The following is a 15,078-nucleotide window of genomic DNA, read 5'->3' as shown; positions in this document are numbered from 1 at the left end:
TCTCCCTGTTTCTCTGCCCCTCCCCTGCTCATGCTCTGTCTCTCTCTCTCTCTCTCTCTCTCTCTCTGTCAAAAATAAATAAACATTTTTTTAATGTTTATTTATTTTTGACAGAGAGAGAGAGAAAGAGAGAGAGTGCGCACGAATGGGAGGGGCGGGGGGGGGTGGAGACACAGAATCTGTAGCAGGCTCCCATCTGTCAGCACAGGAACTGTGAGATCTTGACCTGAGCCGAAGTCAGACGCTCAACCACTCAACGGCTTGTGCCATCCAGGCACTCCTGGCTACTCTTTTCTCTTCCAAGGGCCTTTATACCTACCTCAGCAGCATTCCTCAAGTCTCACTGTGGTTTGTCTGTACCATCTGTCTGCATGTCCTGGGGCCCCTATTAACCTGAGGATTCTGTGGGGACAAAGTCTTTTTTTTTTTTTTTTTTTTTTTTTTTAGTTTATTTATTTTTGAGAGAGAGTGTAGGAAGGGGCAGAGAGAGAGAATCCCAAGACGGCTCTGTGCTGTCAGCACAGAGCCCCATGCAGGGCTTGATCCCACAAACCGTGAGATCATGACCTGAGCCAAGACCTGAGAGTCGAATGTTCAATAAACTGAACCGCGCAGGCGCCCCAGGGGGCGAATTCTGTAAACCTAGGACAGCACCTGGCACAGAACAGGTACCCAATACAACTTTTTTCCAAAGACCCAGCAGTGGAAATGCAATGACTAAGAGGGAATGGAAAGAAACAGGTCCAGAATGTTTCTAGAAAGAGGTCCTGGGATGTTATCGCAGATGCTGTCACATTACAAGGTAACATGGTAGAACCTTTAGTCTTACTACTTACCTGCTGAACAACCTGCAGTGGCTCCCTTTGTTGCCCTCCCAAACAGGGCCTAATTTCATAGATGGTTTTTGAGACCATCATCTGGCCCTACATCCGGCCTCCCTAAGAGGCAGTCAAACTTTGGTCCCAACAATCGGAGTTCAAATTTTCACTCTGCCAGTTCCCCCCTGGGTGTTCATGGGCAAGTTACTTAGCCTCTCTGGCCACTAGCTTCTTTATTTATTACATGTGGACAGCAATGCCACACCACCTATAATTATTTTGAGAATTTAAAATCACATGTATGGTCCTTGTGAGATATACTAAAACCACAATTGTACACTTTAAAATGGTGAGTTTTATGGAATGGGTATAATATTTCAAAAAAAAAAAAAAAAAAAAAAAGAATCATGGTGTCTTGCCCAGGGTAGGCTCTTTGAAAATAGAATGGTGGTTATCAAGAAGTTTCCCAAATGGCCCCAGCAGTGCGCCAGTCACACAGTAGGTACTCAGTAAATACTGGTGGAATGAATGGATAACGGTCCACAAGTAGGTTTGCAGCACTGTCTGGGAGAGGTACGGGGGGGATGGGAGGGTGGTGGGCAGAGAAATTTCAAGCCCAGTATTGCATCCCTCAGGAAAGGAGGCTGGGATTATTCTTTGGGGAGGTAGGGCTAAGGGTCAATCCAGGAGTGGGGCCCTCAGACCCGTGTGCCCCACTGCCATGGGAGTCCCAGCGCCTCTGCCCCTTGGTGTCAGTCCCAAGTGGCAGAAGGAGTCCAGCCGACCTGACCTGTGGGTAAACGAAAACACTTAACCTAGGCCAAGGAATGTGTTCTTATACTCATCTTTGACTTTGGCTGTATCTGATGTTCTGGGAATCGACTTCAAACAATCTCTGGACTTGCCAGTTAAGGTCCAATGGCATGCCCCCAGAGGGCGTGACTTTTCTGCGTCCAGCCTTCTTGGCCTCCCCCAGCCCTCCCCCCCCTCCCCCCGCCCGCAGGGTATCCGGTGGTGGGCGTAGAAAAGTGGGCTCCATCTCTGCAAAGCTTGGACAGAGGCTGAGGAGGGCCTGCGGGGGATTTTCCGGAGTCTCAGTGCAGCAATCTATGCGGACAGCCCTAGGGAGATGCCACAGCTCACAGCCCTGGCGACCCCTGGTCTGGAAGGGCCAGGCTGAGGCAGGGTGGGGCCCGTCCAGCCCTGAAGACATGAAGGGGTTGGTTCAGGAGGGGTGCCGCCTGAGAGGTGCCTCAACTGTCCCCACTCTCCCAGGACAGGGATCAGAACCCTGCACACAGCGGGCGCCTACTCAGCGCTGGCTGGATACGAGCCCAGGGAGCCCCGGCCACCCTCGCAGTCTGGTGGAGGAAGCTTCTAGACCCCAGGGGCTGGCTCAGCTACGTGGTCACGACGGGCCGGGGATGGGGAGGGCGCTGGCGTGTGGCTTAGGTGGCTGACTCGGTGTGGCCAGAGGAGGATGGGGGAGCGCCCAAGCACCGACCCTGCCTGGTCCTAACGACCCTCCTTAGGAAACCCAGGAGGCCCCTCCGGGCACCGGGGTCGCCCCCACACACCTCCGCAAGAGATGTGATGCTGTTTATAGACTGACGCCCGGCCCCCGGTGGGGCGCACCCTCAGCAGAGAGCTCCCCCAGCCTTTTGCGGGAGGATGTCTCTTTTGCGCACGTCACTCCCACCCAGCCCGGCGTAGACCCTTCTCAAACAGACGCCCGGCGGTTCACAAAACCCTCTCCCTCTTCCAGTAGGAAACCCCTGAGGGGGGAGGGGGTGGGCGCAGAAGGAGACGCACACGGCCCCGACCGTCTCTGGCTCACCCCCCCCCCCCAGGCTGCCAGCATCTGGAGCCGCGTCCCCACGCCCGCCACGCGCGCACACACGCACACACACAGACTCACGCTCGCACGGACACACTCACACCCGCGCGCAGACCCCGCCCGCGGCCCCGCCCCGGCCCCTGCGGGCGCCCCCTCCGGCGCGCGCGGACCCGGCACGCAGCCCGCCCCGGCCGGCGGGAGGCGGCGGCTTCGGGCAGATTTGATTTTCCCGCAGCCCGGGCGCCCCGGAGCCCCAGCCGGAGCCGAGGAGGTGGCGCGCGCAGCCGGGTCCCCGGCCCCGCTGCCGCCCGCGCCGAGACCCAGCGAGGGGCGGCGCAGCCCGGGCGCTCCCGGCGTCCGGCCACCCCCGCGCCCGAGCCGGCCCCCCACGCCCCTCTTCCTCTCCCTCACCCCTTCTGTTCCCCACCCGAAGCCGCACGCTCCTCTCCCCAAACCCCTCTCCACGACTCCGCGCGTGCCTCCCGGTGCCCTCTCCCCGCGCCCCTCCGCCTCTCTCCGCTGCACCCTAGCTCCCTGGGCACCTCGCCCCTCTCCGCTGCCCCCGCCCCGGCCTCCTCGTCGCGTCACCTGCACCCCCTCCTCTACCCGCGGCCCCCGCTCCCTCCGCCCCCCTTCCCTCTCTCACTTCCCACGCCCCCTCTTCGCGCTCCTCTCTCCTCCCTTTGCCGCCCAGCGCCGGCTCCGGAGTTGGGGGAGAGCCCAGGGTTTCAGTCGCTTTGGAGGAGGCGTGAATCGCGCAGGGATTGACTAATTTGGGGTGGGGGGCGCGGTAGGCGATGGAGCAGCCTGAGGACATGGCGTCGCTGAGCGAGTTCGACTCCTTGGCGGGCAGCATCCCGGCCACCAAGGTGGAGATCACCGTGTCCTGCAGGTGAGCCGCCCGCTGGCCGGGTCCCCCTGCCCCGCCCCTGGATCCGGAGCCCCGCGGCTCCTGTCGCGCGGACCCTCTACCCTCGCGCGCCCCCTTTCAGAGTGTCCTTGCCTCCAGGATGCCCCCCGTGCCTGTCCAGCAGGAGCCCCTGCCCAGCCACGGGTGATGACCGCGGAATGGGGGGAAGCCAGGCTTGGGGTCCTATCTCGGAAAGTTTGCACTCCGGGCTGTTGCTGAGAAGAGATGTGAAGACACAGGAACAGGGGTCCGGGCGCCCCAAGCAGGAGAGGGAGGTAATGAAAGGCTATCCGGGGGTCTTGGCACAGGTTATTGCCGATCAACTCTTGCCCAAATGATGAAGTGAGTGATTTTGCCCTATCCTCCCCAGGAATACCCAGCCTCCGCCTTCTCTGTTCTTCTTTTCTCTCTTCTCTCTGCTCCTTTGCCCCAATATCCTCCTCTCCACCCCACCCACCCACTACCCTAGACCCCAGGGTTTGAAGCTTTTCTTCATCTCCAACAACAGAACCGGCGGAAAAGGATCAGATTGATTCATTCAATCAATGGATAACTGAGCTATGGATAACTGATAACAACTTAAAGTGGCACCATTAAAATAAACAGTAACTTAGGTACACAAAATCTTAAGCCAAAGGACTAGGACAGCGAGTGTGGAATTTTAGAGTCCAGCAGGGGAGGGGAGGTGTGTTTTTATGGGCTACCACCCCCAAATCCCCAGTCATGTCACACAGACTTTGGGGGTAACTTCTCCATCCGAGAGCTGGGTCTCTCCCAGTTTCTCCCGAGAAGAGGCTGCCCCAGGCAGTATGAGGTACCAGCGGAGAAGGGGGATTCTTCTCTAATGCAGTCATCATCCTGTGGCTGGCCTAGGGTCACTGCCTGGCTGGGCTGTGAGGGGTACTGTGGCCCCGGGCATAGCCCACCTTGACATTCCCCTGGATTTGCTGTTCCTCCTACCCTAGATGATGCTACCCAATAGCATCTCCGCGGTCCTGGCTGTGCCCTTGTTCCAAATCACCCACTCCGTTTTCATCCAGGCCCCTCTCTGGTCAGACCCTTCACTCACCCTCGTGGCCTCTCAACTCTCATTTCCACAGTTGTGGCCCTGGGGGCCCTGTAGCCAGACAGAGAGCTGGGCTGAGGTGCGGGAAGGGGAGGGACTGGGATTTGAGGGTGTGTAGGAGGGAGGGCCCGTGAGGTGGAGCATAGCCCCCCCCCCCCATGCCAGGCCCTTCCTGGGTCTCCTGTGATAACACCCACATGTCTCCCCTGTGGTCCCGCACATCGCTGTCAGAATTCTCTCCTGACGCCATTTGCATCTTGCCATCGCTCTGCTGGGAGATTCCTGATGGCCCATTAGCTCTAGTCTCACCTCCTCAGCCATCAATAGTTGCCACAGCCTGCCTTTCCTTCCCTGTGGAGCACACATCCCTGCGCCTGACGCTCCCTCCCAGCTTGTCAGGCTTGTGTCAGAGCTGTCTCCAGATCCTTGTCACCACCGGGCTCTGAGCAGCCTATTCCCCATCCTGAATTCACCCCTCTTTCATCTCTGCCAGTTCACGTCCCCCCATCCTGAAAAGCCTGTTCTCATGCCCCCCACTTGCAGCCCTCCTTCTCACCCATGAGACACCCAGTCCGAATCACAGAGTCTTCTGTGTCCCCTGGGTCCTGCGTACTCAGCCTGGCCCAGGGGTCACTCACATACCGAGCACTCCACCTCTGAAGCCATCTCAGGCGTGTAGGCTCCACCCCTCCTCCCCCAAAGCAACTGTCTAAGCATTTGAGGACGGGGATCCCCACCCTGGCTCAGACCTATGAACCCTCTACTCCAGTGGAGAGGAGAGGAGGCAGAGGGCACGTGGCACTGTGGCTTTGGAGTCAGACACCTTGAAGCCGACTCAGCTCCACCCTTTGGGGCATGCTTTTCGCCTCCATCACCCCCGTTGGTCAAGTACAAACAACGAAACCTGTATTGGAGAAATCTTATTTGCTGAGGTAGCGCCTCTGCTTAGAGGCGTGGTTGGCATGCATGTTGCACATACGTAACAAACGCGGTCGGAAGAATTACGGGAGTAGAGGATGGGGAGGCACCCAGCACCTACTTTGCACTTGCTTGGCACATAGTCGGTGCTCAATAAGTAAGTACGATGATTACTGTAAGGCAGCAGCACTTGGCCCCTCCTGTTTGCTCTCGGAAAGCGGAGGGGTCCAAAGGACTCAAGGTTTTTGCCTAAGAAATACCCGGGGATCCCCCTGAGTTCCTGGGGGATGTGATTTGGGATCGGCCCTGGCATCTCCAGGGATGTGATCCATCAGCCCGACTCAGGCCCTGCTCCTGGTCTGAAAGCCACCCAGAGGGTGGGGCCTGGTGTCGGTAGGAAGGATGAGGAGGCAGGAGTCACCTGGAACAGAGGGGAGGCCAAAAACCAGTCTGGGTGGGCTTGGAATTGTAAATCCATCTTTCCCTCCAGCAGGTCCAAATATCTAGGTTCTAGAAGAAGGAGAGAGAGAAGGGAAAAGGGGAGGTGGGAGAAGAGGAGCAGAGGGAGGAGGGAGAGCTGCACAGAATGGCTTTCTCCAGCATATTCAAGACTCCACGGTCATAAGTCTTCCTCCCCAGTATCCCGTGGTCGGCAATGACTGGGTCCCAGGAGAGGAGGTTAAGGGATGGCCTGCGCTGAGCATCTAGGTGACCCCTTCTGGTGGGCAGGGACAGGAAGGCAGGCAGAGGGGTTGGTGGGGTGAGAACTTCAGGGGGCTTTTAGAATGGGCAGCTCAGGTTGAGGGGCCTGGTATTTCAGGGAACTGGAAACTAGCATCCCTGGGATCCAGTTCCCTTCCAGCTCCGCCCTGCTCCTTAGGAAGGTCCCAGCCAACCCTGCAGCCCCAGGAGCTCTCTGCTCTTGCCTGGGAAAGACCTGATGCCCTGCCACGCCTCTCCTAGGGCACTGCCAGCTGAGCAGAGCTGCCTGGTCCAGGGGCACGTCTGACCCCCTGCACAGGACCACCGTGGAGGCCTAGCCAAGCCTCCACTGAAGGCACATGACACTGTGGGATGGACGTATTTGGGTCTCTCCGCTTTGGGTAGCGTATCCCTTGGGCTGATCTATGGTCTACGTGCAAACACTTGTTTTCACTGACTTTAGTAAACTCAGGTTCAAATATTATAAAGCTTCTGGTCATTTGGCTCAATGGTTAGGAACATGAACTGTGGGATCTGTCTGCCTGGGTTCAAATCCCAGCTCTATCCTTGTGACGTTGCATAAACTACTTAACCTGTGCCTCTGTTTTCTCATCTGTAAAAGGCGTGCACTGATTGTTATCACAGTTATGAGGGTGAGGTGGATCAGTCCATGAATAGTAATTGATTTGCCTAGTATTTGACACATGAGAGTAAATAAACATCCCAGGGTTTGTGTGGGTCCTGGAGATCTGATCCATGGAGAGATTTTTATTCACCCCTCCCCGCCTCAGCTTTACTGAGATAGGTTTGACATACTGTGTACATTTAGAGACTCTGAAGGGTTGTTTTGGGGATAAGTAGAGTAGATGGTTTGTGGGACCAGATACCGGAAGACGTCGTAGAAAACGTGAGCCGCAAGCTTCTCCTTCCTCTGATGGTCTGTTGCAGACCTTTCCTGACGATTAGCCTCCCTGCAGACCCATTCCAAACTCAGCTATCTCGTGCCCCATTCCCCAGGATCCTCACTATTTTTCAGGTCTCTCTGTGCAGGGATCCGGACCAGTGTGTTAGAAAGAGCGATTTGCATTTTTTATGTAACAGGAAACCTTTGCACTTCCACAGGGTCCTGCGGGAAGAAGGAATGCACAGTTTCACACGGTGGGGCTCTTGGCGCCCATAGGGAAGACAAGGAGGGGAGAGTCCAGAAGGCAGACAGTTTGCTTGGCCAGGCTGGAATCTCTCAAGCAGCGGCCGGGCCCCTGCCAGCGGGCGGGGTTGGAGGGCAGTTGCTGTCTCTGCCCCGAAGATGTTTTCTGCTGTCTGTTCAAGTTGGCGTTTTGCTGCCGAGCCCTGAGAGGCAGCCTAGCTCAGGAGCTGTGCCCCGGACCTCTCTCGGAAGGGGTGTGAATGGGCTCTGAATGCTTTCTTCTGACAGGCGCTGGGAGGGCAGCTCTGGGGAAGGAGGAGCCTGGGGGCAACGTGGCAGCTGTCAAGGCCAGTGTTAGGAAAAAGATTACTCCCAGGCGCTTGGTAGTGGAGCCAGGGGAATGAGTGGGAATTACTGAGTGCTTACTATGTGCTAGGCACTTCACATCTGTATTAGGCTGAACCGTATGCAGTGGTCTGTATTCAGCTGTTTTCGATCGACTCAAGCAGCCATTTGGTTCAAACTAAGATCATGATGTTAATTTCGCGGTGGCTGCATGACGAATTACCGCGCGCCCAGCGGCTTACGACAACAGCCGTTTATTTTCTGGCAGTTTCTGTAGGTCGGAAGCTTAGGCATATAGCGCACCTGGCCCCTCTGCCCAGGGTCTCGCCACGCTGAAATCAAGGTGTCTGCAGGGGCTATGATCTCATCTGAGGCTCAGGGCCTAAGCCAAGCTCATTTAGATGGTTGGCAGAATCCAGTTCCTCGAAGCTGTGGGATTAAAGTCCTGTTTTCTTGCTGGCTGATGGATCAGGAGGGTTCTCAGCTCCTAGAGGCCGCCCTCAGGTCCTAGCTGTGTGGACCTGTCACAACATGGCGGGTCCCTTCTTGGGAGTCAGCAGGAAGGTCTCTTCCCCAGTCAGCCATGACAGAGTCTTACGTAAAGTAGCAGTGATCACCGGCATCATGAGTATCGTCATATTTCCAGGTCCCACCCACACTCAAGGGGAGGGGATTATGCAGGCTTGTTCACCAGGGGGCAGGACTCTTGGGGACCGTCTTCGATTTCTGCCATCCACAATTACTGTATCTTTGTAACCTTGCAACAATCCTATAAGGTACGAAGAAGTAGTTTCCCTTTTTGCCGATTAGGAAATCAGAGCTCAGAGAGGTTAAGGGACCTGCCCAAAAGGTTTCAGTTAGCACATTTTGGAGAATGGGATCCAAATCCAGTTTCCTCAGACTGCAGAGCCTTGAGGGCTTCTTGAGGTTGGGGATTGGGGTCTCCATGAGGGTCATCGTAGGGGCCTGGGTGCCAACCATAGTAGATGTCACCAAGGAGTACGTGCTCTCTCTCCTTACTCTAGAATGCCTCTGGTTCTGGGAGGCAAACCCAGAATGGGAGGAATCTCCAGGGAGCAGAGACCAGAGAGAGTCATGGGATGGCAGTGAGCTTTCCATGGCATCCAGGCCATGTGGTGGTAGCTCCCATTCCTCCTCTCCCAGCCCACAGTTCTTGCTTGGACCCAAGGCCATTGCTGGAGATGACTTACCATTGGGAAGAGAGGGTGGGAGGAGGTAAGGGGAATAAGGCTGGAAAGCTTTGGGGCACAGAGGAGTCAGGTTCAGCTAGGAATGTTTCAGCTATAGATAACAGAAAATCTGGTAGTGGCTCAAACCCCAAATATATATTTTTTGTCAGATCACAGTGAGTCTGGAGGTAGGTTATCTCAGTGCAGGTTTGTCAGCTCACTTTGCTACCAAGAACCCAGCTATCTTTCTATTCTGCTGCCATCCAAATGGTGGACCTCCTTGTTACAAAATGGCTGCACCTGTTCCAGGCATCACAACCACATCCAAAGATAGGAAGCAAGGCATGGGGCCAAAGGCCTCTGTTTCACAAGTTCTTTTATCTGAAAAGCACAATCCTTCCCCAAATCTCACCAGACTTCCCCTTCTATTTCAGTGGCTAAAGCTAGGTCTCACGTCCTCCTCTAGAGGACTAGCATATTAGTTAGCATGGGCTGCCATAACCAAATACTATAGACTGGGTGGTTTAAACAACAGAAATTTATTTCCCACCATTGAGGATGTTAGTCTGAGATCAGCATAGTTGGGTTCTGGGGAGGATTCTCTTCCTGACTTCAGATGGCCACCTTCTCACTGTGTTCTCACGTGGCAGAGAAAGAGAGAGCAACCTCTCTGGTATCTTTTCTCATAAGGACACTAATCCCATCACGAGGGCCCCACCCCCATAACCCTAATTACCATCCGAAGGCCAATCTCCAAATACCATCACATTGAGGATTAGTGTTTCAATATATACATTTTAGGAGGTACACAATTCAGTTGATAGCAACAAGGGATAAGAATCTACCTTCTAGGATTTCGGGTGTTTCTATCAGATACCTCAACCATTGTGGATTCTGTTAGCAGGAAGAGAGTGAGGAATGCTTGCTGGGTGGACAGCCATGACCTCTGCCACAGGAGGCTTTCCAAGTGATCCATATGTTACCTGAGCTCCCTGGGGGTACTTGGAGTTTGGTATCTCTGAGGACTAGCTCCTTAGATTTTCCTGCAGTCAGTGGACAGCCTGTGTTAGGTGACTGGGGACTGATTCTCCAAGCACAGCTTGGCCAGACCCCTGACTATCTCTGTTCTTGACAGTTTCCTGGGCAAGAAAAAAAAAAAAAAAAAAAAAAAAAAAAACTCTGAAAACTTAGTGTGATAAGTTGGCAGACATTCCTGGGCAAAACATTGCAAGATGGCTCTGTCCTCTAATATTGCTCACTTCTGGTGGCCCAGCATAGTGCCTGCAGGTCCCAATAGGAGAGCTTTATGCCTTTGGATCTTGAAGAATCCTGGGCAGGACACTGAAAGTCAATGCGGTTCCTGGCTTACCCTCTCCACAATCTCAGCCGGCTCAGTTAAGATCTCTAGCCTCAGTCTTTCCATCTGTTAAATGGGGAGAGATATTGGTCCTGTCCACATTCTATAAGATTGTTATAAAGACAAACGAGATTATATTTGTGAAGTTCCATATAAACTGGGATGTACTAAATAAAATTAATAATGGTAATAGGTACCAATAACTGAACACTACTGAAACATTCATTTGTTCAGCAATTGGTACTGATCCTCATTTGCTATTGAGTCTGAATACTTTTTATTTATTTTATTTTGAGAGAGAGAGAGAGGCCAGGGGGAGGGGCAGAGAGAGGGGGGAGAGAAAGAATCCCAAGCAAGCTCCGTGCTGTCAGCACAGAGCCCGATGCAGGGCGCGTGTCCACAAACCGTGAGATCACGACCTGACCCAAAACCAGGAGTCAGACACTTAACCGACTGAGCCACCCAGGTACCTCGAGTCTTGAGTTTGAAGTGCTGAGGATATAGTGGTGAACAAGATAGACAAACTCTCTTGTTGAACTCACAGTGATCTGTGTGGGGGGGGGGGTGGGGAGGGGGGTTATAACAAATATATACATTTTTTTATTAAGCCAGTAATGTCTGATAGAGATAGGTGTTCTGCAAATAAGTCTGTGGCTGTTGGGGACGCTACAGACAGGATGAGCGGGTCGCATCGAGCTGAGAGCCAAAGGATGAGAAAGCCAACTGGGGAAGGAACCGTAGGGAAGGTGATTCAGAGGGGGAGAACGGCAAGTGCAAAGGCCAGATGGCAGAAGAGACCTTGGTCTGCTCTCAAAACTGCAGAGAGGCCAGTGTAGCTGGAGCGGTGTGGGAGATGGGGAGGGAAGAAAGCCGAGCTTAGAGGGGAAATGGGGGATGTCGGTCATGGCCTTGTGACCAGCGCGAAGGGGTTGGGTATTTTAACAGCACCTGGGGGGGTCGGGTGGTTAACCGGGAGTAATGTGATCTGATACATTTTCTAAAAAAACTTTTCTCTGGTTGCTGTGACGACGGGGGCAGGGACTGAAGCACACTGCTAGGCAGGAAGCTACTGCCACATCCGAGCGAGCGAGCGAGCGAGCGAGAGACAATGCTGATGGTGGTGTGGGGTTTGGAGTGTGTTTTTGAAGTAGAAACCTTTAAGACGATGAATAGGACCGGAAGGGGCATAAGGGAGCGAGGAGTCAACGTGCTTCCTGCCTTCCTATTTTAAGCTATTGGTTTCACAACTGCAGAAGGCAGGTATGTGACCCCATACGCAGATGAGGAAACTGAGGGTCAGTAGCTTGTCCAGAGTCACAGAATTACCACGTGGCCGTGTGGAGATTCCAGCGTGGATGCCTCTGAGGCCAGAACTCAGGCTCTCTTCCTTTGGCCACACAGCATGGGAGGGACAATTGTTGCAGGGACAATTATAATAGTCATAATAATAATGCAAATAGCCCCAGGAAGGAGAGCTCTTTAAGCCGTGTGCAAATTGCTTTTTAGACCTTGGTGAGGTGGCTTGGCAGGGAAACAGTGCACGCGGGTGAGGAGCGGGATCTCAAAGGGGGAGATGGGCAAGTGCCAAGGGCTGGGTGCCAACGTCCCTTTCTTCCCCAGCTCCCTCCTCTTCTTTTCTTGGATTCCTTCTGCGTGTGTGGACGGAGAGCAGGGCAGGAGGAGACAGAAAGCCCTCCAGTTCTCTCCAGCCATTCCTTTGGAAGCAGCCCTGCTGAGAGCCAGGGCAGGACACAAGGGAGAGTGAGAAGGGGAGGGGGCACTGCTGGCCAGGATGGGGTTTGGGGTGGCCCTGGGTTTGGAAATGCAGACACTCCCCGTGGCACCTGCAGCTGGGTTTGGGCGTCAGACTTCAAGCTCAGCGTGTTCCCTGGCAAGTTGGGTGACACTAGGCACGTCTCTCAGCCCCGGCACCCTGGCCTCTAGAAGGAGGCCACGTCCACTTCCTGGCATTTGATACGTAGGGTGAATAGGGTGTCACAGGTTAAGCACTCGGAGCAGACTGTCTCTGTGATTAATGTCTGCCAGCTCCCACCCTCTTCGCCTGCCTGGGGTGTGGGCCAGATGTTTGGGGTCGAATTGCTCCTCAGAGAAATGGGGTGTTGCTGGGAGGCTCTTCGGGGCCAGGGATCTCTGTGGATCTTCTCGAGATTCCTGTTTCTCCCCGATGGTGGCTCACGTGTCCCCAGTCTGCTCTCCGTAAGGAAGGCCGTGCAGCCGTATTGGGCAGTGGTGAGCATGCGGGGGCTCAAAGTCCTGCTGCAGCCCGTTTAGGGGGGCAGAGCATGAGGCGTCCCTAGAGATCCTACTTATTCTCCACAGGCCTTTAGCGAGCACCCACTGAATTCCAGGCACCGAATTGCAGCTTACTACAACGTTAGACACTCTTCTGTTTTGCATCTATGAGCTCTGTTAATTCTCAGGAAATCCCAAGGAGAGAGGGACTCTTATTATCCCCACTTTACAGATGGGGATACTGAGGCACAGAGAGGTTAAGTGAGGTCGTCCACCTAGTAAAGGGCAGAACTGAGTTGTGGACTGAGCAGTGAAGCTCCACATCTGCTCTCTGTGCTCCCCACCTCTTGCCAGACGTTGGAAGGATGCTTAGGGAGAGTTGCTGGGGAAAAGATGCACCAGGTTTTTGTAACTCTTTTAGCCTCAGGAACCTCTTTGGGAATCTGATGACAGCTCTCCAAAAAGAATGCATCCAAATGTACCAATATGCCACGTTTTCCTTCCAGTTTCAGGGGGTCCGTGGGGACTCCTGGTCCAGGAAAAGCTGAGGGTGAGTGCTCTTAATGTGTTTCCCACTATGCCGTAGCTGGAGTCATTGCTCAGAGCATCTATACAGCATTTTTGGGCTTCGCTTAGAGACAGCCGGGGATGTGTGATGGTCAGTTTGCCCAGCAACTCCGCTCAAGAGCAAATGTATCTTGGCCTCAGACTGGGGCTCCCTGAGGGCAGGGCTGTGTCTCCCCTCAGACTTGGACTCCCTCAGGCAAGGCTATGTCTCCCCATCAGACTGGGGTTCCTGAGAACAAGGCTGTGTCTCCCTCCCCTCAGACTGGGACCTCCTGAGGGCAGGGTTGTATTTTCCCTCCTTAGCCTGGGGCGCTCTGAGGGCAGGACTATGTCTCCCCCCTCAGACTGGGGCTCCCCAAAGGCAGGGCTGTGTCTCCCCCCTCCGATTGGAGCTCCCCGAAGGCAGGACTATGTCTCCCCCCCTCAGACTGAGGCTGCCTGAGGGCAGGGCTGTGTCTCCCCCCTCAGACTGGGTATCCCTGAGGACAGGGCTCTATCTCCTCCTCTCTCTGACTGGAGAGTCCCAGCCTATACTCCCTACTGTTTGAAGTCTCACAGATGGGAGGGTGGTACCCTCAGGCTCCCGTCTTTGGCACCAGGTAAGAGGTCCTATTTCCGCCCGTTCAGCGCTCTCTCCCTTTGCTGGGGCTTTGGAGACTTCTGACCTCACCACTCAGGGCATAGTTGTTTTTTTCTGGCTGCCACCGAATCGAAAACGATTCCTTGGGGGAGAGGAGGGAGGAAAGGGGCCCTGGGCTCCTTCCCCAGCCTTGACTTCAGGAACAAAAGAAGCTAAGCTCCAGGCTGCGGTGCGGGCAGCTGAAGGGTTTTATGCTGTTTGGGGGGAAAAAAACACCTTTTGCCTGTTGGAAAGAATTTCTCTTTGAGCTCTCCCAAGACGGAAGGTGGAGAAAAAGCACTTATGGTCTGGTGTGGCCGAGCCCTGTGGTCGGGGCCCTGCTTCAGGCCAGACCTGGTCTCCTTCCACCCTGCTTCTCACCGGCTGTGTCTGTGGGCAAGTCAGTCGCTGTCCCTCAGCCTGCGAGTCCTCGGCGCCGCGGGGTGAGGGTCACGTGACAGCTTTCAGGCGCTGTGTCTGTGTGCATGGTTGCGGTGGGGGAAGCTGAGGCCCTAAAGACCCCAGTGTCCCAACATGCAGTGTTTGGACTGCTGCCATCAGAAGTGTGGGTGTTGGGTGTGTGTGGTGGGGAAGATAGTTGAAACATGACTTCCAGGAGCCCATCCAGACCAGCAGAAACGGGGCTCTGGGCCTAGGGCCCAAGAATCTGCCTTTTTACAAGAGGGGGCAGGGGTGAGTCCCAGGAAGTGAGAGGCTCATGGCTCGTGTGGGGAAGCCACCATTTCAAGGCCATGAGAGTCGGCTCAGCGGGCCCTGAGGCTTCTGTTAGGACAGGCCCTTGGGGTCAGGCACAGATAGGGGCAATTGTGGATGATGTAAGGGATCAGAGAGGGGCGTAGGGTGCAGGGACTTAGGCAAAGGGGCAGAGGGGCCTTAAGCTGAGTGGGAGGGAAGGTGGGGAGGCCAAGGAGGGGCCTGAGGCTGGGGTGAGTGGGGCTGCTGTTAGCCAGTAGGAGATTCAACACATACAATGGGGTGCTGGGAGTATATGTGTTGGGGGTGGGCTTCCTTGGTCGGGTGAGGGCGGAGGTGGCTCGTGTCGCCCATCCTGTGTCTCTCTTTTTCACCAAATGAACCTGAACACCCGCCAGGAGAGTGGCCGCTCTGTTCAGCCCTGAGCCAATGATGACTGACCCTCTGAGCAGCCTCACTAGGCCCAGGTGCTCCAGAGCAGTCCTGAGGGAGGAACCAGTTTAGCCCTCCTTTATAAGTGGGGACATTGAGACACAGGAAGGCAAGAAACTTGTCCAGAGCTGGAATGTGAACCCCGCTTGTCTGCCTGACGCCCACGCAGTTAACCACTAGGCCGTACAGCTAAAAGAGAGTCT

The 15,078-nt window shown here is 54.8% G+C and overlaps 1 protein-coding gene across 2 annotated transcripts in view; it reads left to right on the top strand.

The window, feature by feature from the left end:
• Positions 1 to 2,960: 2,960 nt before the first annotated feature.
• The window catches only part of CPNE5 (copine 5), a 94,999-nt gene continuing 82,881 nt past the window's right edge, over positions 2,961 to 15,078 (top strand). For both annotated transcript variants that reach the window (XM_043591255.1, XM_043591254.1), the window contains exon 1: positions 2,961 to 3,547. In XM_043591255.1, coding sequence (XP_043447190.1) covers positions 3,453 to 3,547 — 95 coding nt within the window. In that variant the 5' untranslated portion in view covers positions 2,961 to 3,452. The remainder of the gene's footprint in view (positions 3,548 to 15,078) is intronic.

This window comes from Prionailurus bengalensis, chromosome B2 (genome assembly GCF_016509475.1).
Source record: "Prionailurus bengalensis isolate Pbe53 chromosome B2, Fcat_Pben_1.1_paternal_pri, whole genome shotgun sequence".
NCBI classification, from domain to species: Eukaryota; Metazoa; Chordata; class Mammalia; order Carnivora; family Felidae; genus Prionailurus; species Prionailurus bengalensis.
Note: the sequence above shows the minus strand (reverse complement) of the source record. Positions and strands in the feature narration are given on the sequence as shown.